This window comes from Cavenderia fasciculata, assembly GCF_000203815.1.
Source record: "Cavenderia fasciculata unplaced genomic scaffold Scf_Dfasci-G-b-143d02.r1-5, whole genome shotgun sequence".
NCBI classification, from domain to species: domain Eukaryota; phylum Evosea; class Eumycetozoa; order Acytosteliales; family Cavenderiaceae; genus Cavenderia; species Cavenderia fasciculata.
In genome coordinates this window covers 50,744-74,233 of record NW_004457713.1, presented here as the reverse complement: position 1 = coordinate 74,233, position 23,490 = coordinate 50,744, and the positions used below count along the sequence as shown (strand labels likewise).

The 23,490-nt window shown below is 34.0% G+C and overlaps 11 protein-coding genes across 11 annotated transcripts; 3 read left to right on the top strand and 8 right to left on the bottom strand.

Annotated features, from left to right (window-relative positions):
• Positions 1 to 469: 469 nt before the first annotated feature.
• Positions 470 to 1,357, bottom strand: DFA_02242 (uncharacterized protein; the record flags this gene model as incomplete). The annotated part of the gene is made up of 1 exon (XM_004357426.1): positions 470 to 1,357. The coding sequence occupies one exon, from the start codon at positions 1,355 to 1,357 to the stop codon at positions 470 to 472; it is 888 nt and encodes a 295-aa protein (XP_004357482.1).
• Positions 1,358 to 1,455: 98 nt separating this feature from the next.
• DFA_02241 (uncharacterized protein) lies at positions 1,456 to 3,647 on the bottom strand (the record flags this gene model as incomplete). The annotated part of the gene is made up of 4 exons (XM_004357424.1): positions 1,456 to 1,601; positions 1,671 to 2,816; positions 3,342 to 3,466; positions 3,487 to 3,647. The coding sequence occupies 4 exons, from the start codon at positions 3,645 to 3,647 to the stop codon at positions 1,456 to 1,458; spliced, it is 1,578 nt and encodes a 525-aa protein (XP_004357480.1).
• Positions 3,648 to 5,333: 1,686 nt separating this feature from the next.
• cprG (cysteine proteinase) lies at positions 5,334 to 7,172 on the bottom strand (the record flags this gene model as incomplete). Its single annotated transcript, XM_004357422.1, has 4 exons — positions 5,334 to 5,407; positions 5,488 to 6,445; positions 6,539 to 6,629; positions 6,730 to 7,172. The coding sequence occupies 4 exons, from the start codon at positions 7,170 to 7,172 to the stop codon at positions 5,334 to 5,336; spliced, it is 1,566 nt and encodes a 521-aa protein (XP_004357478.1).
• Positions 7,173 to 8,385: 1,213 nt separating this feature from the next.
• DFA_02239 (uncharacterized protein) lies at positions 8,386 to 10,377 on the top strand (the record flags this gene model as incomplete). Its single annotated transcript, XM_004357420.1, has 2 exons — positions 8,386 to 9,888; positions 9,976 to 10,377. The coding sequence occupies 2 exons, from the start codon at positions 8,386 to 8,388 to the stop codon at positions 10,375 to 10,377; spliced, it is 1,905 nt and encodes a 634-aa protein (XP_004357475.1).
• A 207-nt stretch (positions 10,378 to 10,584) lies between these two features.
• Positions 10,585 to 11,348, bottom strand: rcnA (modulatory calcineurin-interacting protein; the record flags this gene model as incomplete). Its single annotated transcript, XM_004357418.1, has 2 exons — positions 10,585 to 10,851; positions 10,926 to 11,348. 2 exons carry the CDS (start codon positions 11,346 to 11,348, stop codon positions 10,585 to 10,587), a joined length of 690 nt encoding a protein of 229 aa, XP_004357474.1.
• A 570-nt stretch (positions 11,349 to 11,918) lies between these two features.
• Positions 11,919 to 12,593, bottom strand: DFA_02237 (uncharacterized protein; the record flags this gene model as incomplete). Its single annotated transcript, XM_004357417.1, has 1 exon — positions 11,919 to 12,593. The coding sequence occupies one exon, from the start codon at positions 12,591 to 12,593 to the stop codon at positions 11,919 to 11,921; it is 675 nt and encodes a 224-aa protein (XP_004357473.1).
• Positions 12,594 to 12,698: 105 nt separating this feature from the next.
• Positions 12,699 to 17,457, bottom strand: DFA_02236 (uncharacterized protein; the record flags this gene model as incomplete). Its single annotated transcript, XM_004357416.1, has 7 exons — positions 12,699 to 14,000; positions 14,081 to 14,302; positions 14,382 to 15,155; positions 15,238 to 15,941; positions 16,031 to 16,383; positions 16,472 to 16,773; positions 16,834 to 17,457. 7 exons carry the CDS (start codon positions 17,455 to 17,457, stop codon positions 12,699 to 12,701), a joined length of 4,281 nt encoding a protein of 1,426 aa, XP_004357472.1.
• A 365-nt stretch (positions 17,458 to 17,822) lies between these two features.
• Positions 17,823 to 17,987, top strand: DFA_02235 (uncharacterized protein; the record flags this gene model as incomplete). Its single annotated transcript, XM_004357415.1, has 1 exon — positions 17,823 to 17,987. One exon carries the CDS (start codon positions 17,823 to 17,825, stop codon positions 17,985 to 17,987), a length of 165 nt encoding a protein of 54 aa, XP_004357471.1.
• A 135-nt stretch (positions 17,988 to 18,122) lies between these two features.
• On the top strand, positions 18,123 to 18,828 carry DFA_02234 (uncharacterized protein; the record flags this gene model as incomplete). Its single annotated transcript, XM_004357414.1, has 2 exons — positions 18,123 to 18,169; positions 18,246 to 18,828. The coding sequence occupies 2 exons, from the start codon at positions 18,123 to 18,125 to the stop codon at positions 18,826 to 18,828; spliced, it is 630 nt and encodes a 209-aa protein (XP_004357470.1).
• Positions 18,829 to 18,886: 58 nt separating this feature from the next.
• DFA_02233 (myb domain-containing protein) lies at positions 18,887 to 20,917 on the bottom strand (the record flags this gene model as incomplete). The annotated part of the gene is made up of 1 exon (XM_004357413.1): positions 18,887 to 20,917. The coding sequence occupies one exon, from the start codon at positions 20,915 to 20,917 to the stop codon at positions 18,887 to 18,889; it is 2,031 nt and encodes a 676-aa protein (XP_004357469.1).
• Positions 20,918 to 21,293: 376 nt separating this feature from the next.
• canA (serine/threonine protein phosphatase calcineurin A) lies at positions 21,294 to 23,376 on the bottom strand (the record flags this gene model as incomplete). Its single annotated transcript, XM_004357412.1, has 5 exons — positions 21,294 to 21,903; positions 21,967 to 22,307; positions 22,408 to 22,535; positions 22,618 to 22,860; positions 22,941 to 23,376. The coding sequence occupies 5 exons, from the start codon at positions 23,374 to 23,376 to the stop codon at positions 21,294 to 21,296; spliced, it is 1,758 nt and encodes a 585-aa protein (XP_004357468.1).
• Between the last annotated feature and the right edge of the window lie 114 nt (positions 23,377 to 23,490).

The following is a 23,490-nucleotide window of genomic DNA, read 5'->3' as shown; positions in this document are numbered from 1 at the left end:
ATGATCTAGATTTATAAATTACTGTTCTTGGACATGTAAATGTAACCTATAATTTGGGAAAAAAAAAGTAAAGAAATAGAATTAGTAATTAGATAATTTAAGAATAGAAAGAGAGACAGACCATTCAAGTTAGATCCAAACCAAGTGTGTTTATCAAACTCATTTTGTTTATTGGTCTTATACTATTAAACTATACATATTAATTCTATTATTTATTTATTATATTTGAAAACTATATATTCTTATAATAAGTTTTTTTTTCTTTATTTTTTAAAAATTAAAAAACAAATCAACACTCAAAAACAACATAAATAATTTGAATTTCAATAATGATCAATCAAATAAATCAAAAGTAATCAGCGGTCATCATCTTTTTGTCTACAATAATTTATTTATTCATTTTTGATGGGGTGATAAATAATGTAATGAAAGATACTCAGTTTTTAAATCAAAAATTGTTTTGAAATCATCAAGGGAAATAAAACCATTTAAAGAATATATTCTGAGAATTATCGGAAGAGCCATCATCTTGGGGAATCATATTGTCCGCCCTTCCAGCCAAGAAAATTCCAGTACACTTTTCTTCTTCTTCATTGTACTCGTATTCAAACTGTTCAATATTACGAACAGGGGTGATTGCCAATAGAGCGGCAGGAGACATGGGTGGTGGGTCATCACCATATTCAGAGTCTCTCCATTCGGAACCTGTATCAGAATATACCATATCTGTGTCGGTGCTGGAAATCATCAATGGTTGTTGTGTAGTTGTGGTAGTAGTGGTTGTTGTGGTGGTGGTAGTAATTGTCTCTTCATTAATTTGCTGCTGTTGGCGATCCAAATGTTCATATTCTTCCTCTTTGCGTTCTTCCAAATATTTGACTTGATTAATATAATCTTCTCCAAAGATGTCTTCATCATCATCATCATCATCATCATCGTATTCTTTTCTATTATTCTCTTGGTCATATTCATCTGAAACATCGACAATCTTGGAGGAGGTCTTTTGTTTCTTGTTGGTGCCAAATGCCTCTTGTTTCTTGTTGGTGGTAGTAGAAGAGGGTTTTGATTTTTTCTTGGGCTGACCAGTATTGGATTGACGACGAGGTCTTTTGGTATCTTTATGGACCACCTTGGTGGATTTAATTTCTTCTTCTTTATAATCAAAGTATTGGTAAAAATTATTATTGCTCATATTATTATTATTACTATTACTGTTATTATTATTATTATTATTATTATTATTATTATTATTATTAGTATTAATATTCGTAGTATTATTCTGATTATTATTAATACTATTACTGTTATTATATGTTGTATATTGACCATAGTCATTTTCTAAGTTACCATCATCCATGTCTACTCCAATTTCTTCGTCTTCATCAACAAATATGTCACCAAGGCGTTGGTCGACGGTTTTGGTATGATCGACTGGTGGCTTGTCCAAACCCAATTCTAGATTGTCACAACTAAACATTGTTTTCTATTTGCTGAGAGCATATGGGCCTCAAGACGATCCATATTATTAGCAAGATTTTTCTTGATTTCTTCTTGGTTGACTCCATTATTGGTAAACTTTGAATGAAGATTCTCAATCATCACTATAAAAATAGATTAGACAAATTAATAAAAACACAAATAATAATGTTTTAAAAAATGAATAAACTTACAATTTTGATTTGGATCAATAAGATTGTGATTGGACATTGTCTTTTCGATAACGTATCGTACTTGTTGGGGCTGTTGTGGTTGTAAGGCAAAGAATGCATCATGAAATACCTTTAATCTCTGGGTAGACGCGTCATTTGGATCATCTTCCTCGAGGTCATCGAGGTTAACCTCTAATTTGGTTTGGTATATTGGGTTGTCTCGAGGGATGTTGAGACTTTCGAGGCCATATTCAAGGGGGGTACCCCATTCCTCGGGGAAGGTTCTAACCTTGATGGCATCATCATATGTGATCTTAAGCGTGTCTTGGAGTTTGTTGAAAAAGTCAAGCGAGTGCTCAGAGTACTTGATCTTTTTCTTAAAGATCTCAAGAGTTGGTGGAGTTTTCCCGTGGAACAATAGAATGATCGGGTTGGAATAAGAAATGGCTGCCTGGCATGCTACATCTGATCTTTTAGCATCAGTATCCTCTGATCTTTTCCATAAGATATTGACATTTGATTGAGAGTATAACTGTTGGGTTTCGGGATCCAAGGAGAGATCGAATTTGTTGTGGGCTGTAATTGTTTTGATAGCTCCAGTAATGTTCTTTGCCTTGCGAATGTCTATATAACCGTTGGTCTCGGTGGGGGCTTTGGTACTGGCTTTCTGGTGGTCGTGGGGATGCTTAAATGAATCCATACAAACTGCATATTTAGGGAGGAATTTGGTCCAGTCCTCGTTGGATACCTTTGTGATGGGTTCGGAGCGGGTCACTTTGTTTTCTAATTTGAAATAATGTAACAGTAAACATTGACCGATTTGAGAATAAGTGGAATCGATTGGCATTCCATTGAGAGGGCACTCTTTTGAACATTGGTGAAGTTTATCGTCGTCATAAGTCTTTGATCGAAAAAGAATGTTTTGTTCATCTAGATTTGTTCCAATATAAACTCTAAAAGTATCGTCACTTGATCTTAGTGTTGACTTTATAGGCAACAATTGATTGTCTTGGACCCAGAAACATCTTTCCAGAAAGTGAATCCGTTTAAACGGAGTGGCACCTTGTGGAGTCCAGGGAGAGACGAGTCTGTTTTGACTTCCTCTGACGAGAGTTGGTTCAGATAAGAGATGGTTTGCTCTTTGGTGAGGTTTGGCATAAACGTCACCTTGTTAAAGATGCACTCTATTGCTAACTTGGGTCTACCTTCCATGGCGGGTGTCCCTCTAACCACGATGAAATTGTTGTTTGTGATTGAATCCCTGAGTGGGCCATCCAAAGTGATATTGGGACGAGCGTGAAACATATTTGGCTTTGGCACTCTATAAAAGTTTCCATCTCGACCAAGGAACATTGTGAAGGAGTTATTACCAAACTTTGTATTGAATACAGAGAATTGGATAATAGGTTGGATGTTGACCACAATTTCCTCTGCTTTCCCAAGTCCATACATCTCGAGGAAGAAATGTGGATGTAATGTTATCAGTGTTATATGTTTTGTGCTCCTGAAAAACATGAATGATATTGATTGTTTTTTTAGGAATGACTCCATTATGTGTTGGTAAAGGTAATTGAGTTGATTTTGGAATTGTGGGAATGAACAAGATTTGATACGGGTGCCAAGAAAACGAATCAACACATATTCAGTACATCCATGGGCGGGGATTTTTTCATTGGAACGATCGGAAAATACAAACGAAAACATCTTTGGCTTGAACTCTGGCATCCACGTTGTTGCATTCAGAGACTGGCTGATTCCAGTTTCTCTGATGTGCTTGATCTCCAGTAGCATCCCTTTGGGGCCTCTTGGTCCAAAATCTACAACTTCAATAATAAACGATCTGGCCGTTTGGATCGCGGCGCATACTTTGGGACAACCTGAATTTGGACTGGCATGAGCCCTGAATCTGGCAAAAGGACCGCCAGTCGATCCAATATATCCAATTTTGATAAACTTGTCATCCTCTGTGAAATTGGCAATGTCGACATTGGCAGTCATGCTACTTTGGTGCCTGGCTGGGCAATTTGATATTAATTTGTCCCAGGTGGCGCCGATAGTCCATTTTCTGATAAGGATGCGGTAAATCAAAAGAATTCCCGGATGTTGTTTTGAATAACCAACCCTAAAATAAAAATAAAATTAATAAAAAAAATAAAAAAAACCTCTTTTTAAATAAAATAAATATTTACATTGTTGGAAAAAAAAATATATAATTTAGCTATGACAAGCCCTAAACAGTATAAGAAAGTACTGAACAAAATAAGTTAGTGACGTTGATCATATTTGATATTTGTTGTTTGATTGATAATTACCTCTTGTAGTTGATATATTGGCCAACTTGTGAATGTGAATATATATTATATATTTTTATATAACCATAATCTCTCTTTCTTTTCTTTCTCTTTCTCTTCCTCTCTCTCAATATTGTTACAATTCAGCGATAAAGATAATGTATAATAATAATAATAATAATAATAATAATGATAAAGGTTGAAATAGGATAAGTACAAGTAGTACCCAATGTGAATATGATAGCTAGAATTTATATAAATATTACTATAATCTCTCTCTTTCCCCTTCTCTTTCTCTTTATCAAGTGATAAAGATAAGTGCAAAGGTTGGTTTTGAATGTACACTAATGTATATTAATAAGATAAGATTGTGGTACAAGTAGTACCCAATGTGAATGTGATAGTCAGAATTTATATAAACCTATAAAAGTGTAAATGTTCTCTTAAACTAAATATCAATAGTCTCTCTCTCTTCCTTGTAAAAGTAAAGTGGATAGATAAATAAATAGATAGATAACCTAAAGTATACTTGATTGTATGACTAAAAGATGATGATTAATCTGACGATAGTGATGTTCAACCATCATCAGTTCCAATGGTTTTTATCTAATATTTCCATAAAACACGTGTGGTGAAATTTGCGAGACAAACCAAAACGAGACTGGTCCGATGATGGTTTGATGATTATTATTGCAATTTAATTTGTAGTGTGTGGAGATATGGTATTTTGAGATTCCCACTTGAATGTTGCCATAGAATCATAGTTCAAAATTTGAAATGTTGTTTTTTTACACTGGTTATCTATCCATCAGTCAATCCATTGATCACTTGAATAATATGAAGCAAAAAAAAGGTAGTGCATCATTCCCTTGAAAAACTATTAATCCATATCATATTTCTCCAAAGAATGCCACACCAGTGGGCATCTACTGTCTGTTGTAACCATGCAATATATTGTGTGACTCGTATATTCATTCTATTTACATAGAACGATGAAGAACCAATTTGCAATTGATCACCCAAACCTTTATTTCGAGTATAGAGATGCTTTGAAAAAATTCAAAAAATAAAAAGAAAAATGGGCCAAACCAAAATCCCAAAGGTATCCTAATCTGCCACAGATTTTTCTTGTACCCGACCATCTCTAAACAAATACCTTATCCACAACAGCCCGAAAAAGAACAAATATTATAAATTGGTTTTACAAAGGACAAGGCATTGATTCAGAGGTAATGATCCATTCAAATATATTTGACGAAGCAGTTGTTTCTGTTGTGAGTTGATCTTTTTCTTATGTGGCTACAAATAGCTGACTTTAATTATCTGTCCACAAAAAACAAGATCGGTACAGGTACATTAATTTTGACAATTATTTAATTATTTATTAATTAATTTAAGCTTGTGGGATAGAAGCAGAGGTGGCGATACCACAGTTGTTGTTTCTGTTCTTGGACATGTAAATGTAACCTATAATTTGGGAAAAAGCAAAAAAGTAAGGAAATAGAATTAGTAAATTAGATAATTAAAGAATAGAAAGAGAGACAGACCATTCAAGTTGCCCCAGGTAGTTCCCCAACTGTTCTTAACGATCCAGTAGTTGATTTGACCATTGTCAGATGATGAACCAGAGGCAGAGTTGGAAGAGTCAGATGATTCAGAGGCGGAGGAATCAGAGTTGGATGAAGCAGATCCAGAGGCAGATGAACCAGAGGCAGATCCAGAGTTGGATGAACCAGAGGCAGATCCAGAAGCAGAGCCAGAACCAGAGGCAGATCCAGAGGCAGATCCAGAACCAGATCCAGAACCAGATCCGGTGGCAGATGAAGTAGAGTTACCAGAGTTGGATGAACCAGAACCGGAACCAGAGGCGGAACCTGAACCAGAACCAGAACCAGAACCGGAACCGGAACCAGTGGCAGATGAGGTAGAGTTACCAGAGTTGGATGAACCAGATCCGGAACCAGAGCCAGTGGCAGATCCAGAAGCGGAACCTGAACCAGAACCGGTGGCAGATGAGGTAGAGTTACCAGAACCAGATCCGGAACCAGAGGCGGAACCAGAACCAGAGCCAGATCCGGAACCAGAGGCGGAACCAGAACCAGAGCCAGAGGCAGAACCAGAGGCAGATGAAGATGGAGCAACAAACATGCAGCTAGCACCACCAGTGCATGAACCGTAACCTACGACGAGGACACCGTGATCCAATTGAGTGGCAGAGCACTTTGGTTCATAGTAGACACCAGATCCATAGAGTTGGAAAGAGTTGTGGGAAGCATCGATGGCAACAGAGACTGGACCAGTGTTGGCCTTGGCTTCGAGATCGGATTCAGAACCAGACTTGACGTCAGTGTAACCAGTGAGGGTGGCACCGATGTTCTTTGGGTTGAATGCACATTTGCCTTGGACAGCCTTGTATGGGTATGAGGATTCAGTGTCGATACCCTTGTTCTTGATAATGTAGGTAAAGGCTTGATCCATAAGACCACCATTGCACCCATCATTGCCCTTGGGAAATAGGATAGTATATTAGTATAAGTCTATGAGAGATATATTTGAGAAAGATATAGAGAGAGGGAGAGAGTGCGCGAGTAAACATACTTCTGGACCTGAACAATCAACCAAGTTTTGTTCAGAGAGAGAGACGAGGTTACCAGTTGAAAGGAAGTGAGCACCTTCAGTTGAACCAGTACTAAAAAATAATAATTTATAATCTATTTAATATATACTATCCTATTTCCCAAGGGCAATGATGGGTGCAATGATTTTTTAATTTTTTTTTTTTTACATACGTAGAGAAAGACCAACAGGAACCACATTGACCTTGGTTCTTGATTGGGGTGACAGCACCCTTTTGTCTCCAATCGACGGTAGCGTTGAAAACTGGGGCAGCAGCAAAGTTGTTGTTCATGGTGATTCTGGCGGCATCGATAAGCTTTTGGGTGGCATCGATCTTGGTACCGAGGTAGATACGTTGGTACTCTTCGTTGGAGATATCAGCAAAGATGGTGAGGTCGAGGACGGTTTCAGATCCCTTGGAGTTCCATTCGTTAACATAGTCCATGTTCTTCTTGAAGACGTTGAAACGGTTACCAAATTCAGCTGATTGGTATGAACGATCGTTCTTGATCATCCAGTTGGTGAAAGCATCACGGTATTGCTTTTCGGTAAAGGCAGCGTTGGCGGCTTGGAGTGCCATAAAGACGGCCAAACAAACAAATAAGAACTTGTTCATTTTATTTTATATCTATTGTATATATATATAACTGTACTGTGAAAGAGTTGTTGACAAGTTTTGTTTTATAAAGAGCGATCGTGGACACCGTAGGAGGAGGAAAGAGCAGTTTACGTTTCCTCGTTTTTAAAAAAAAATTAAAAAAAATCACTAAAAAACCAACAAAGATCTTGTTGAAAAAAAAAGTAGGGGTTCTTGACACTGCGGGTATCAGGTCGTCAGGTGATGACGTTTTTTTTACAACTTCCGAATCGATTTTTAACAACTGTCAGAAAAGCCCTCAATCTTATTTTTTTTTTCTCCGTTGTCATTTTTCCTTTCCGTTTTCTGTTGATAGGGGTTTCTTGTTTTATCGTAAATTTCATAAATAAATATCCTATCAATAGATCCCTACCCCATAAACCTCCTGTTTGTTGAGAGTATGGGTGCTATTAAACAGAAAATATAAAGATATCTTGGTGTCAGGGGCGACATGTGACCCCCAATCTGACCATGGTACAAAACAACACGGACATGTCAATCCTGATCGGAAAACAAAGGTCAAAAGAATAATCTTATGATAAACTTCAAATGAAGTTTCTTTAATTAAATTTCATTGTAAACATTTTGTTGTAAAGTGTGTGCACCGATGAATGTTGTTGTGCATAGGAGCTTGCGTTTTATTATTATTCTATTAATATTACTATTAAAATTATTATTTCTTTTCCTTTTTGTTGTTGTTATTTTGTTGTTGAAATATATAGTCTTGCATGCATTGATCATCAATGGGGAAACTGCATTGTGTACAACAATATAATTTCTCTTTAAAGTTTAAATGATATCCTACTAGCGTTAAATGACATCTTGGGCATTGTAAATTTGGTTGTTGTTGTTGTTGTTGTTGTTGATTTGAAGTAAAAAAGATGAATTACTATTTGTATCTAGATTATTGTTGTTATTGTTGTTATTATTATTATTCATTATTATTGTTATAATCTATCACATGACTTTTAAATGAACAATAATAATAATAATAGAACCATTGATTCTGAAGTTCATGAAAAATTAAATAATTTAAAAATTTGAAATATTTTTTGGCGCTTTTTACCGTTGAATGAAAAACAAAAATGAAGTCTCATCACATAATAATGTTATGCTATGTCGAGAGGTGTGTTATTTCTTTAATCAAAAAAGTAAGAGAAGAGAAGAGAAGAGAAAAGAGATAACTAAAAAAATGACAAGTAAAACAGTTAAATTTTTAGAACAAGACAAAGAGAATAGTGAACCTAATACCATGGTTTCAAAGGAATCAATGAAATCATATGTTCAAAAACAACTTAATATCAACATACTTAGAGATAACAACAATATTAATAATATCAATAATCAAAATAATAATAACATTATTAAAAAACAACAACAAAATAATATTGTAGACAATGAAGTATTCTTTGGTGTAGTGACCAAAGAAGAGATTGCAGTATCAAACAAATTGGGAAAGAGAAGAAAGACAGTATTCCTCAAAGATACTAGTCAAGCTCAAATTGTCAAAACCGATCAAATCAACGATAACGCTGCCACCATTATCACAAATGCTGTTAGATCACGTGCCATCAGATTAAACTATCTTAAAAAGAAATCATCTGCCATCACGATCCAGTCTGCCTTTAGAGCACATCGTCAAAGATCTGATTTCCTCAAGCTCAAAAACTCTGCCATAAAGATTCAATCACTTTGGAGAATGTTTGCCCAAAAGAAATCTTTCAAAGTATTATTGATTCAAGAAAAACAAAGACAACAAGAACTTATTGAAAAAGAAAGAGCTGAACAAGAAAGATTGGAGCAAGAACGTTTGGAACAAGAAAGATTAGAAAAGATTAGACTTGACCAATTGGAACAAGAAAGATTGGAAAAGATTAGACTTGACCAATTGGAACAAGAAAGATTAGAAAAGGTTAGACTCGACCAATTGGAACAAGAAAGATTGGAAAAGATTAGAGTTTATCAATTGGAACAAGAACGTATTGAACAAGAGCGTTTGGAGCAAGGAAGAATTGAACAAGAAAGATTGGAACAAGAAAGAATGGAACAAGAAAGATTGGAAAAGATTAGACTCCACCAATTGGAACAAGAAAGATTGGAACAAGAAAGATTAGAAAAGATTAGACTTGACCAATTGGAACAAGAAAGAGTTGAACAAGAAAGATTAGAACAAGAACGTATGGAACAACAAGAAAGATTAGAAAAGATTAGACTTGACCAATTGGAACAAGAAGAACGTATGGAACAAGACCGTTTGGAAAGAGAAAGAGCTGAAAAGATTAGACTTGACCAATTGGAACAAGAAGAACGTATTAAACAAGAGGAACCTAAAGAAATAACAGTTGAACAATTGTTGGTTGAAACACCCAAAGTGCTTGTTGAAGAATCGGAATCTCAAGAGACCTCCAAGCCAGCTGCAACTGCATCGTCTGTAGACAATTTATGGAAGACAAGAATTGCCAATTTAAAGTCCAAATGTGCCACTACTACCGCTACCACCACCACCACTACTACTACCACTCCTCAGACTACTGCTACCACTAGTACTTTGACAAAGCCGACCATATCATCAAATAGCAAGCCACTTTCAAGATTGGTAATGCCAACTGCTAGTAGTGAACTCAAAAAGAGAACCATTACCGATTCTCAATCAACAGCCCCAACGACTGCTGTAGAAAATACCGAAGTACCCAAGGTAAATATTGTTGAACAAAATCTATATTTTTATATTACCAACTTTTCTTTTGCTAATACTAATAATAATTATTATTATCTATGATAGATTCCAAAGACCACATTGACCAGCAATGCTAGTACCTTTAATCTTGAGGAAAAGAAAAAGAAATTGGCCGATCTCAAAGAGATGAAGAGTAGATTGGCCTCTGCCACTACGACCACTACCAGCGGATTACCACCAAAGCTCCCACCTACATTGACTAGTCGTCCAACCAGTACTCTTACATCAAGTACTCTCTCTTCATCCATGAAAAAACCAGTAGTGGGATCCAATGCCACACCAAGTACTCTTTCGTCATCATCATCATCATTGTCATCAAGCACTTCAAGTAAGCCAGTATCTGATCCAACAACCAGTGCTCCATCTTCCACCACCACCACCACTACTGGTAGTTCAATGTTAAGATTACCAACAAGAATTTCTAGAGTGTCAACTATTAAAAAATAGATATATATATAATATAATATTCATGTATATAACCAATCAATATATTTCCATCAAACGACATAAGAGTTGTGCTTTGATAATAAAACAAAAATATTTTTAAAATTACACAGGAGAGAAGAGTGGGGCAGGTCAGAGATTTGAGCTCAGAGAGTTATTAATTATTTATTATTACAATTATTATTGATTTATTATTATTATTATTATTATTTATGTACAGAATTCAACACTAATAGATGGAAAGTTATTGTTTGTTTGGTCTTGATAAACAAGTTGTAATCGACTATTAAGTTGTTGTGGATCGAATCCAGAAAAAGAAGATGGATGATTTTCGATACCATCTTCTGGTCCCTCCTCGAGTCCATCTCCAGGTGTTTCCCATTCCTCTGGTGGTGAAAGAGGAGGTGATATTAAAAATTGTCTTGTTGCAAAAGGTGGTAATAGTTGATGTTTTCGAATGATTGATTCTGACAATTCCTATAGATTAAAAAAAAAAAAAAAAGAATTAATAAAACTATAACCTTTTCTTTCTTCTTTTTGTTTGTACATACTTTTCCAAAATACAAGTTAAATGATTTTTTAATGATTGGTTGTCTTTCTATTAATAACTTTGATAGATGAGCATCGTTTCTATGTGCAAATACAAATATGAGAGAATTGAGTATTGAAATGTAACGAGCCAACACAAGCGGAGTCAAACAAGATTGTTCGAGGTATTCTTCTATCAATGTTTGTACATTGAAACCTGTTTGTTGATCTATATTCTCGAGAATCAATACATTGGTAGGTTCTCTTTTTAACAATAGTTGTATCTTTTTTTGTCTTATTATATGATTCATCTCTTTTGCACTAGTAGTAGTAGTCGTTCCTACTGCAGTACTATTTGTGTCTTTATTTTGTTGTTCTGGTGGTTGATTCTCTATATCATTATTTTCTATTATTAGTTGTTCTAATTGATCATTTAAAGATTGCATTATATTTTAGTTATATAGTTTTATATATCTATCTATCTGTCTATGAGGTAAGGTGCAAACTAACTACGAGGGAAAAACCTTCTTTGTCAGAATCTTTGAAAATTTTTAAAAAATGAAATCGTCTTTTTTAGGAATAATAATTATTTATTAAATTAAAAATATTATTATTATTATTATTATTATCCAAATACCTAAAGAGAATTACACAACTCTAGTCACACACAGATACACACAAACATTCACGAGCAATCTTTATAAAAAAAAAAGGAGGAAACCAACACACACAATTTGGTTTTCTTGTGATAGATGGTAACACAAAAAATTGAAACCCACACCAATCCTGTTTCGAAAACACAACTCTCTCAGAACAATTACACAAAATCAATTGAAATGCGATTTATTGGTTAACCAACCTAAAAATACAACACACAACTCTGCCCAAAATAATAATAATAATAAAAATAATAGATTATTATAATGAATATTCATCTTTAATTTATTATTATAAATATATTTATTTTATGGTTGATTGGATTGTCTGTCTGTCTGTCTATCTATCTATCTATCTATCTATCTATGAAAGTTCTTATTGTTGTTTGGTTTTTTAACATTTGGTTTTAATTTTGGTTTCTTTTGTTTTGATCCACCATCATGATCGGCAGAACCTTGTTCGTATGAAAACTTATCGTCATCTTCATCGTCCTTGTCATAAAGAGTGCTACTATTGTCAGTCGATGGCAAAAAAGAGAGTGGTGCTCTTGTATTTTCCTTTTTCATTTGATCCAATTTCTCTTTTGATTTGGTTTCTTTTTCTTTGTTCTTTTCTTTGATTGCCTTTGACCGTTCGATCATCTTTTGTCTATTGTCCTTTTTAACTTGATCTCTTTCCTTTTTGTCTTCTTTTTTCTGTGATTTTAACTTTTCCTTTTCCTCTTTGGTGAGAACAGGTTTCTTGTTTTCTTGATCTTCGTCTTCATCTGCATTGACCTTGATCATCATCATTCTTCCACTCATCAAACTAGTAAAAGAGTTTGATGGCAATAATAATGATGATCTTCTTGATAAAATATCATTTTTACTAAAACTACTAGTAGTAGAAAATGATGATGTCGATGATGACGACAAAGATGATGATATTGAAGAGACCAAAGTACTACTAGTTGATTGTAGTTGTAGTAGTGGAGTATTCTTGATTGTAGAAACAGTGTTAAAAAGTAAACTTTTCGATATTATTAATTTGTTCATTTTAAAATTGATTATTGATAGTGATTGATGATCATGATCAAATGAGTGGAATGGGAGGGTTTTTTTTGTTTTTTTTAAAGTAATAACTTAATAATTTAATTTTTATTAATTGTCATCATCATTGTCATCATCATCATCATCATCACTATTATAATTATTATTTGATTTAGAATTAAAAGGTTTTCTTGAAGTTGGAGATCTAAAATTAGCAGGTTTTTTTTGTGTTTGTTTTGGTTTTGGTGATGATTTTCTAAGCTTTGGTGCAGCAGGTTTTTTGTTGGTTGGAGACTTTACTGCTCCAGATTTCTTGGTTGGTTGTTTCTTTTTCTTTGGTTCATCTTCATCCGATAATGCATTCTTAAATGCATCGTCATTGTCGGCAAAATTGAGGCTATTAACAGCAGTCTTTTTAAAGTATTTACCCAAAGTTGATGTCTTGAATTTCTGTTCATATCTAATGACGGCAGACTCGTACTTTTCCAAATTAAATGTGAGAATTGGAATAAACTTTGATTCTCTAAGAATAAAGGCAGATTGTTTTCCAGAATCCTTTTTTGATTTGTTGTTGCTTTGAGGTGTTTGGTCGAGTTTGGCTGCATTTAGAGTCTCGGAAAAGAGGAGAGATGCAAGGTGTACCATTTTCTTAAACTCTGATTCTCCTCGTGGAGGATTCATTTTTTTAGAGATCATTGCCGATTGGTGTTTAAAGAGGACAACAAAGAGTTTCTTGACAGTTTTGAGGTGTTTTTCTCTTGTTGTGCCTGGTTTCATGTTGATTAATTTCGTTTCAACCAAAAGTTCCAATATTCTTTTCATTTCACTGCATGACTTTTCGTTGGCATTGGTGAATTGCTTGTCATCCTTTTTCAACGTGTTGATAAGTTCATCAACTCTATCGATTGCATCATTTGTAAATTTCAAAAGTTGTGTTTCAACTGCCTCATGAGTGCGTATGTTGATAATATTGTTTTGTTGGTCGTCACTCTCTTCTTCTTCATCATCTTCTTCTTCTTGTTTTTGAGGAGTTTCCAAGAATATATTGATATCTCTAGCAATAACAATATTTTCTTTAAAGGAATTGCTTTCCAAACACAACTTTGTGATGACAGAAGCAAGAGCAGGCGAGTTGACTTTTTGTTGGTAAAGTCTAGCAACAAACTCTTTCATGACTGTGAGTGTTTGTTTCTTTATGGATGGTTTGTTGGTGAGCACCCAAATAATGTTTAACAATAACTCTGTTTCATCCCAACGTTGATGAGGGATTTCTGAATCAAGACACATTTTTTGATGATAGAGAATTTGTTCAATTAATTGTGTCACCTGTCTTTCTTCATTTGTTGGTGTCTTGTTTACATATAAACCAAGAATGGGTTCAATAGAGTCAGTTTCAAAACAAAAATAATCAACCTAAAAAAAAAAAAAATGTAGAAAATTAAAATAAATTTAATAATATGAACATTCTATCTTTTTTTTTTTAAAATAATTACAATAATTTTCATTGGTTGAAGGATCATCATTTGGATTGAAGGTTTTTTTGACAAGTCTTTATCTCCATCATCATCGATTACGAGGGAATGCCATTCCAAATTATTCACATGATTTAAAAGGTATTTAAATATGGTTGAACATTCTCGATGACCAGTTTTAAAAGGACTCTCTTTGGATTCATCAATATTTAATTCTTTAAATGACTTTAATTCTTCAAACATCTATAGGAGTAAAAAAAAAAAATATATTTGGTTGGTTTTTGTTTTGTTTTGTATTCTTTTGTTTTGTTTTAAGTGTTACCCTTTTTAATCTAGAATTTGCAGAAATATAAACAAAGTTTAAAAATTTTGAAATTTTGGTCAATGCAGCAGGGTTTTTTTTGATTAGAGATTTCTCCAAAATTGGATGAATCACTTCAAAGAGTCTAATGATGCAATAAGCTGAAAGTGGTTCACGGGGTTGTTCTTTTACTTGTAATTTTTTGTCAGTGGCCTTTTTTTTGGGTGCACTCTTGTCAACAACACCACCATCACTTTCATCTTGGTTTTCTTCTTCATCATCGTCGTCGTCGTCTTCTTCTTCTTGGTCTCTTTTTCTTTTTTTTTTGGTTTTTGTGGACGATTGTTTTGGTGAGGTTTTGGTTTTTGATTGTTCTTTTTGAGTGTTGAGAGCGACTTGTGCATCTCGGCATTGTAATATAAGTCTGTTAATAATATTGTTATCGACAGGCGTTTGTGATGTTGCTTGGTATTCAATCAAAGCCTCCAATACACCAATAACGATTCCAATTTCCAAAGGAGACAATAAGGTTAAGGATTTGATCGTAATGGCCGACATTTGTTCTACAAACCCATCAAATTCTCTTGTCAATTGGTCCAAAACATTTGAAGCTGATGGGTTGTTTTGTTCACCATTATTATTATTATTGATGGGTCTAGATGTATTTCTAATACAAAATTGAATACAATTGACAAGTTGATCAAATGGTTCAGATAAAACTCTTCCTCCATGTTCTGCTTTTGAAAATGAATTGAAAAATTCGGGTTGAATTTTGTGATGATAGATTTGTTGAAACTTTTAAAAAAAAAATAATAAATAAATATATTTTGTTTCTTTTCTTTTCTTTTCTTTTCTTTTTTTTTCTTTTTGTACATACATGAAAAAGTAAAATTTCACAAATATAATTGCCAATATATTTTTTTGATCTAACCAAATCTTTGAGACCACTGTATAAAAGGGAACGAATAGATGCTTGTTGACTGAGAGCTCTTCTAAGATTACCCAGAATATCATAGACCAATTTTGGTTGGGTAGAAAGAGGGATATCTTTTAGTACTTGAAGGAAACCGGTAATGGCAGCAGCTCTGGCTTCTGGTTCTTTTTTAAACATTGATTTTTTAAGAGTGATAATGATACCATCTTGAAGTGAAGTATTTCCTTCACCACGACATATAAGATTGAATGCAGTGATGAGCTGACGCACTGTGCTCGGAGAATAGTATTGGATATAATCCAGAGAGTCTTTGAGTTTTGAAAAGGATTTTTGTAGAAATGCTTGTTCCTTGGTTGCCAATTTGGTGAGCAAGAGGAACCAAGGATGGAGATTATCTGATTTTGTTTGTATTCTTCCAACAATTTCATCCATAATAGTGGATTGTGACAATTGATTACCAAATAAAATTTCCAAAAGCTCTCTTCCCATTTCTCTAGCTCTTCGAATAGGTTCTGTTATCAACATTGCATTGGTATCAACCAAGCAAATTGCAAATGCCAAAAATGGTTCAACCAATTGATTCCATTCTTCAGAGTCTTTAATTCTATTTGCTAAATTCATAATATGTTTTAAATCATGTTTTGGATCTAGATTAAATAAATATTAAATATTATTAATATATAAAAGATATATAGAAGATATTATAGGTTTTTTTTTTTTTTTTATATATAGTTACTTTTTAAATATTTTAATAATTGTGATTTTAAAATTGCGATTACTTGTGATTTAAACCTTGGAATTGCAGCTATCGAGAGTAAAAATATGAGATCAAATCTTGACAAACTATGATCGAGTTTGAGAAATTCTTTGCCAAGTCCCATATCTTGTTTGACACTAATGTTTACTTGAAATGCTATAAAAGCTTGATTGGATAACCAAACTATATCATTTTCATTGGTGGATCTTGATTTAGCTTCCAAAAGATCAACAACTTTACCAAGAATATATCCTTTTTGTCCATGTGAAGATAATAATGTCAATTTATAAATTGCTTCTGGTAATTCAGTATGTTTTAATCCTTTTAAACATCTAAATAAATAAAAATAATATTGATGTAAGTTAATATTAGTTTTTGGTGCGTGTGTGTTTTTTTTTTTTTTTTTTTTCTTTTACATACTCTATGGTATTATCAACAATATGTGTCAAGTCTGATTTTGAAAGAGATATATCATTAAACATTTGAATGATTCCACCTAAAAGATGTTTCTTCCAAGTGGGTTTTGTGATGGATATAATGGAATTGTGTTGAAAGCCTGCTATTTCATCACTATCATTGTTGTTGCTACAACTTTGCAAGTAAACAGCTTGTGAAAGGAATTTTGGATACAACTCTAACAATTGTGCTTTGTTGTTTTGATCAAAGGTTGTTTGAATAGCTGTCAATACTCCTTGAACATGATTAGACTTGAAACCATCACACTATGGAAAAAAAGGTTAACAAATAATGTTGTAATGGTTATTAAATAAGTTTAAACTTGCCTCACTATTCATAGTCACTACACATTCGGTGAGATCTGATTCGTCTCCAAGTGGGTACTGACTAGTACTAATATCTTTGATAAAATCTATAATAAAGTGTGCTCGAATATTCTCATACTCTGATTCATAGGATTGTAATGATTTTTGTGGTGGCTTCTTTTTCTTTTTCTTGTTCTTGTTCTTTTTCTTTTTCTTGTTGTCTTGATCGTCGTCATAGTCGTTGTCGTCGTCATCATCGTCGTCTATCATTTCATCTTCCTCTTGATTGTTGTTTGGAGAGTTTTCAATTGAAAAGATGTACTTTGGTAGAAGAGTGTATGAAAGCAATATTGCTTTCATGTATGGTGCCAATAACTTTGATTGTTCAATTCTTTGTCTGTAAAAGTTGATGACTACTTCTTCACCAGCTTGATCAACAAGTTTGAGTAAATGATCTCTTTCTTTGTTTTGATTATCGCCACCATGAATGTTGTTGTTGTTGTTATTGACATCGTCCTGATCATTGGCATTGTCATCCAATTGAGAAGATGAACCTCCTCCTCGACTTCTACTTGCTACTATTTGAATGTATTCTTGATAGGCATCTATTATTCTATCGTCTTGGTCATGATCTATTATCTCCATCTAACCTATCTGTAGTAGTAAATACACACAAAATAATGAAAAAGATATAAAGTTTTTGTCAGAAAGGGAAAGACAATTAAAATATTTCCTAGAAAAATAGTTTTCATATTTAAAATTAAAGGTATATATTTTTAAAAAATAATTTAATGATCATCTCTCATTGGTACATTCTCTCATACTAATAGTACTAGGATTAATCGTTCCTAGTTGATGAGAATTTAAGAAATTTAATATTGCAAAAAAATATTATTATTATTTTAATTAAAAAAAAAAAAAAAACAAGGCGAAAAAAACGAACGAAACCAATATTGTTGTAAAAAGGTACTTACTTACTTAACATACATACAAAAGTAAAGTAAAGAACGATGACAAGAGGAACAGGAACAATTGATCTAGAAGATGGAAGTGATGTCATTTCATTGACTGATAATACTACTTCTACAACGACAACGAGATCAGCAAAAGACAACAAAAAAAAACAACAACAACAACAAAGAAAAAGAAGAATAATTTCGATAACTCAAAGATAACAAATGGTAAATACTTTATTAATATAGTACTATTGATCAAAAGATAGTAATATATTATAAAACTTGTTAAAGTCACACTAAATCAACTTGTTTTTTTGTTAAACAGATGAATTGGAATTACTAGAGACATTGGCAATGTCTGCTGCTTCAAATATAGATACACTCGTCAAGAAAAATACAATGTACCTTAATATATATCTCTCTCATAATGTAAACGTGATAGCTAACCATTATTATTATTATTATTATTATTATTAGTTCAAAAGAGACAGATATATTAAGAAAGGATTTAGAAAAGACATCAAAACAAACATTTATAGACATTGAAGAGGAATCTTTAAATAATATCAAAAAAAAGATAGTATCGATTGATGAATCTAAAAATATATTACCAACAACAGAGAGTAATGGTATGACAAGAAATGATCATGGTGCTCTTGTTGACAATAAGAATACAAATAAGAAAAAGAATACAGTAAGATTTGGAGTTGGAGGTGTAACCAAGGAAATGAAACGTGAAGCAAAATTGATCAATCTTCAAAGATTTGCCGATCCATCACAAGGACACTTTAGCAGTTCAGACAAACAAAGTCTACCAAAACTATTTGAAATTGGTACATTTGTCGATAATCATACAGACTATTTTAATAGATTCACTAGCAAGGAGAAAAAGAGAGGTACCATTGGTGATATCATGTCAAACGACAAGGTATTGAATTACATTGATAAAAAGTCTTCTCAAATTCAAAAGGATAGTTATCAAAAGAATTATCTTCGTAATCTACAACAACAACAAAGAAAAAGACCTGCCAAAAGAGTTAAATCTTCAGAGTTGGATTAAACTAAAATTTTTTAAATAAATTATAATATAGTATTTTTAATTAAATTAAATTTTACTTTTATTTAGCTTGGGCTTGAGATTTGTAAAGAGTAACAAGATATTTGTAACGATTAACACAATCCTTTTTAGATTTTGTGCTTACATGGGCAGAGATTTGATCCCATCTATCTTCGAGTGACTTGTCAAACTTTTGCATACCTTCTTCCAAAAGCTTTTGTTCTTCTGGTGACCAAGCTGGTTCGGTTGAGGCAGCGGCGGCAGCAGTAGTAGCAGCAGCAGCTGGCTTTTTGGCAACGGCAGCAGATGGAACAACTGGAGTGGCAACAGCAGCAGCTGGTGTCGTAGTGGTAGTGGTAGTGGTGGCTACAGCGGCGGTGGTGGCGACTGGTGCTGGTGTTTCAGCAGCAGCAGCTGGTGTTTCGACAATGACCGATTCTAAAGGTTCAACTCTCTTTGAAAGTTCAGAGTTGATAACTTTGTCACCAACCTTTGATTTGAATTTATCATAGGCAGATACTTGTTGAACGACAGGTTTGGCAAAAGATGCCTTGGTTGGTTGAGCTTCCTTGGCCTTGTTGATAACTTCCTTGAGTGTACGAGTTGGGATCAAACCAGAAACCATCTCCCAACGATTTGAATGACCTGGTGGATACTTTTGAATGGCCTTTGCCAATTGAGCCAACTCTTCCTCGGTCCAAACCTTTTCCTTTTCATTGACATCGTTGTTTGATTTCTTACTATCCAAAGCCCTCTTTTCACGATCGGTCTTGTGACCCTTGGCAAATGAGACTTGTTCGACAAACAATGATTTCTTTTCCGACTCGACAGACATTGATTGGAATTGTTTGGTGAGTTGTTCCAACTCTTCGAGAGTGAATTCAGCGCATACCAATTCTACATCCTCGATGGATGGTGGTGCAGGTACGGCATAGAGAGGAGCATAACAAACGTTTCTGAAATCACCCTTGACAGTGGTGACTCTACTTTCCTCTTCTCTTTTCTTTCTTTTACGTTCCTCTTCGTCTTCCTTTTTCTTTCTCTCCTCGTCAATGATACGTTGTTTCTCTCTTCTTACAGCCTCTTCAGCCTCTTCTCTCTTTTTAATGATGGCATCCTTTTTGGCTTGTTTGGCTTGTTCACGTTGATCTTCTTCGGCCTTTAACTTTTTGAGGATACGTGGATCTTTCTTGTAGGCCATGTTGGCGAGTTCCAAGATACGTGCAGCTTCTTCCTTTTTGAGTTTTGATCTCTTTTTCTCGTTTTGTGCTTCCATCCAACGACGTTCATCTCTCGACTCTGCTTGATCGAGTTCGTGATCATCGTCGAATGTAAACTCTCTCCATGTCTTGAATGCATACCAAAAGTCATAAAACTTGGTAACCTTGTCATAGGGAGTATCAATGTCACCCAACTTTGGTGCAGGTTGAACGCTTGACCAACGACTGTTCATTTCAAACACTGGACCAAATACCTTGAAGAAATCACCTTGTGCGGCGGCTCTTTCAGTTGGAAGATCGTCATCGAATGGTTCCTTGGAGTCAAAGGCACGACGTTTCTTTGGATCGCTCAACAAATCGTATGCCTTTTGCAATGCCTTGAAACTTTCATCAGAGGTACCTGGATTCTTGTCTGGATGACAAATAAGGATCATACGCTTGTATGCCAATTTGATGTCTTGATCGGTTGCACGCCATCTCAAGTGTGAGAGACCCATGATATCGTAATGATCGGCATCCTTTAACCATTCCTTTGACTTGAACTTTTGTTTCAAAGCTTGGAATTGTTCATCATTCTCTTCCATGTCATCTTCGCTACCAGAGTTTGATTCATCTTGATTGGTTTCAACCAATTTGTAGATACCATTGTCGTCTTCTTTCTTTTGTAACTTTTTCCAAAGTAATTCAAAACCTTGACCGACTGGCTCTACATTTCTAATTGATGTTGTTGAAAATAAAGAGTATTCTGCAGCTGCTGAAGTTGATTTGGATGATGTTGTTTGATCAATGTAGATATGACTATCATTTAATTCTTTTCCAATCCAACCAAAACTATTCTCTGCAGTATCAACTGTGATTACTAATTCTTCCATTTCTCTCTAAGATTGTACTTTCTCTACTAGTTTTCAAAACAAGATCTTCAAAGAGTTTTATTCAAAACAAGTAAAAAAAAATAACACAAACTGCGAGGAGCGAGTGAGCGGGGAGAGAGAAGGGGAAAAGGGATTCGTCGTTTTTTTAAAAATTTTAAAAAAATTAAATTTAATTGTTTTTTGTCCAAAAAAACGAATAACGTTGTAAAGAAGGCGCGGTTTGGATTGGTTGGTCTAAATTTGTTTGTTTATTTGTTTGATTTTTTACATAACAAGCTGTTAACGAGTAAATTGTGATGATGATGATGATGATGGACAGATGGACGTATGGACGGACGGATGGATGGATAGAGTAAAACATTAAATGTTTTAAAGTTTAATGAGATTTTTTATCAATTACCTCTGTAACGGTAATAGTTTCTTGAGGACCATGATTTGGTTTAAGATCAGCATATGAATTACTTCTAAATAATTCACCTCTACTGTTGATACGGAACAATTCACCTCGACTATTCATTCGAAGTAATTCACCACGACTATTGACTCGATCGATGAGTGGTGGTCTCTTTTCGTTGACCATGTCCATCTTTCTGGCTTTGGCAAAGTCGCCCAATGCTCTTTTGAGTGCATCCTTGCCCTCTGTCAATAGACCTTGTGGAATCTTTCTAGATGGCGTAAAACTCTTGATCATCATGATCGTTTCCCTCTCTTGACGAAGGATTGAGAACATTCTCATAATCTTTGAAACAGAGCGAACCTTGGCACGAAGCATCTGCTTTCTCTTTTCCTCTTCTGAATCAACCTCTTTGGTTTCTTGCTTTTCTGCTTCCTCATCGTCACATAGATTGAGGAATACCAACAACATCTCTGCCACCTTTTCTGAAACAAATGGCATCGACCATGTAAATACATCCATAAAGTTTGGTAACCAATAGGGATGAGGTGAACATGTAAATTGTCTAATATTCATTTCATTATTTTCATATCTAAAAAATATAGTTGTAGTTGGTAAAGGAAGATAATATTTTTTTTTCTTTTTTTTTCTTTACCTTAGAATAGCACCCTTATTATTATAGGCATCCAAATAGTTTGGAGCAGAAAAGAGTGTAATAACTGATGGAAATCCAGTGGCAGCATTACGATGATACATTCTATAACCAGCATTTTGGGCTTCGTGAGCTCTAATGACAGAGAGTAATTTGTTTTGTTGTAAAAAGTGACAAACTGCATTGTAACTATAATTGTATGAACATCCTCTGACATCATTGGGAAGATAGTGCTCTTTAATATCTGGTGTGAATTCTTCCATTGGATCTGCCCATAATAAATCACACATTGGTCCTGATGATGGTGGTTCTCTAAATCTATCAATATTTGCAATGTCATCAAGCTAAATATAAATATAAATAGAGATAAAAATATATTAATAAAACTATGGGTTTGATGATGTTTTGTTTTTGTTTTGTTTTGTTTTGTTAAGTGTTACCTACAGTTTTAATATCAGGTGATAGACCTCCATGTATACACAAGAATTTACCATTCAACAAGGCGGCCAATGGGAGTGCATTAAATGATTCTGTAATAAAGTCATATATCTCTTCACTATATTTATGTAAACCTAAAGATAATATATATCTATAAATATCAAAATCTCTAGTAATTTAAACGACTACTATATATATATATTTGTCGAAACTTACATTCTTCTTTAAAAGTAAAATAATCAGTTAAATGTCTACATTCATGATTACCTCTAAGAAGGAAGAAAGTAGATGGATAGTTAATCTTGCATGCATAGAGATAAAGAATAACCTCCATTGAGAAATAACCTCTATCTACATAGTCACCAAGGAACAGATAACTGTTGTTGGCCGGATTTCCACCAATATCATTTTCAAAAAGTTTAACCAAATCATAGAATTGGCCATGAATATCTCCACAAACTAAAAAAGAGGATATGATAATTCAAATGATTAGAAATTAGACACCACTAACCTAATAGTATTACTGATATAGTGCATACCTGTGATTGGAGCTTCAACACACAAAAGAGTTGGTTCTCTTTCCAATACTTCAGCAGCCATTTTAACAATTTCAATGACATGCTCATGTTGTAATCTACCTTCGTTGAAAAAGTGTTCTTGTAGTTTAACAAGATTGATAGTCTTGTCCAAATTGAACAACTGATCACGAGTCAAAGGTTCTGATCTTGGATATTTGACACTAGTGACAACTCTCTCTGTAGTAGATAGTTTCTTTAAATCTGTCATTGATTTGGTCCATGCCAACTTTGCTGGTTTTGGTGAAGCTGAAACTTCTGTTGGTGTTGGTGTTGCAGCAGCTGTTGTGGTAGTAGAGGAAGAGGAGGTATTGTCATTTGTTGATGAAGTTGTAGTGGTAGTAGAAGTAGTAGAGGTGTTGCTGTTTTCAGCAGATGTAGCAGTTGTAGTACTACTCATCTTATTATTATTATTATTATTATTATTATTATTATTATATAATATTATTATTATTATCTGACTTTAGTAATTAATATATAATTGTTGAACCTTTTTTAAACACAAAACCATCAA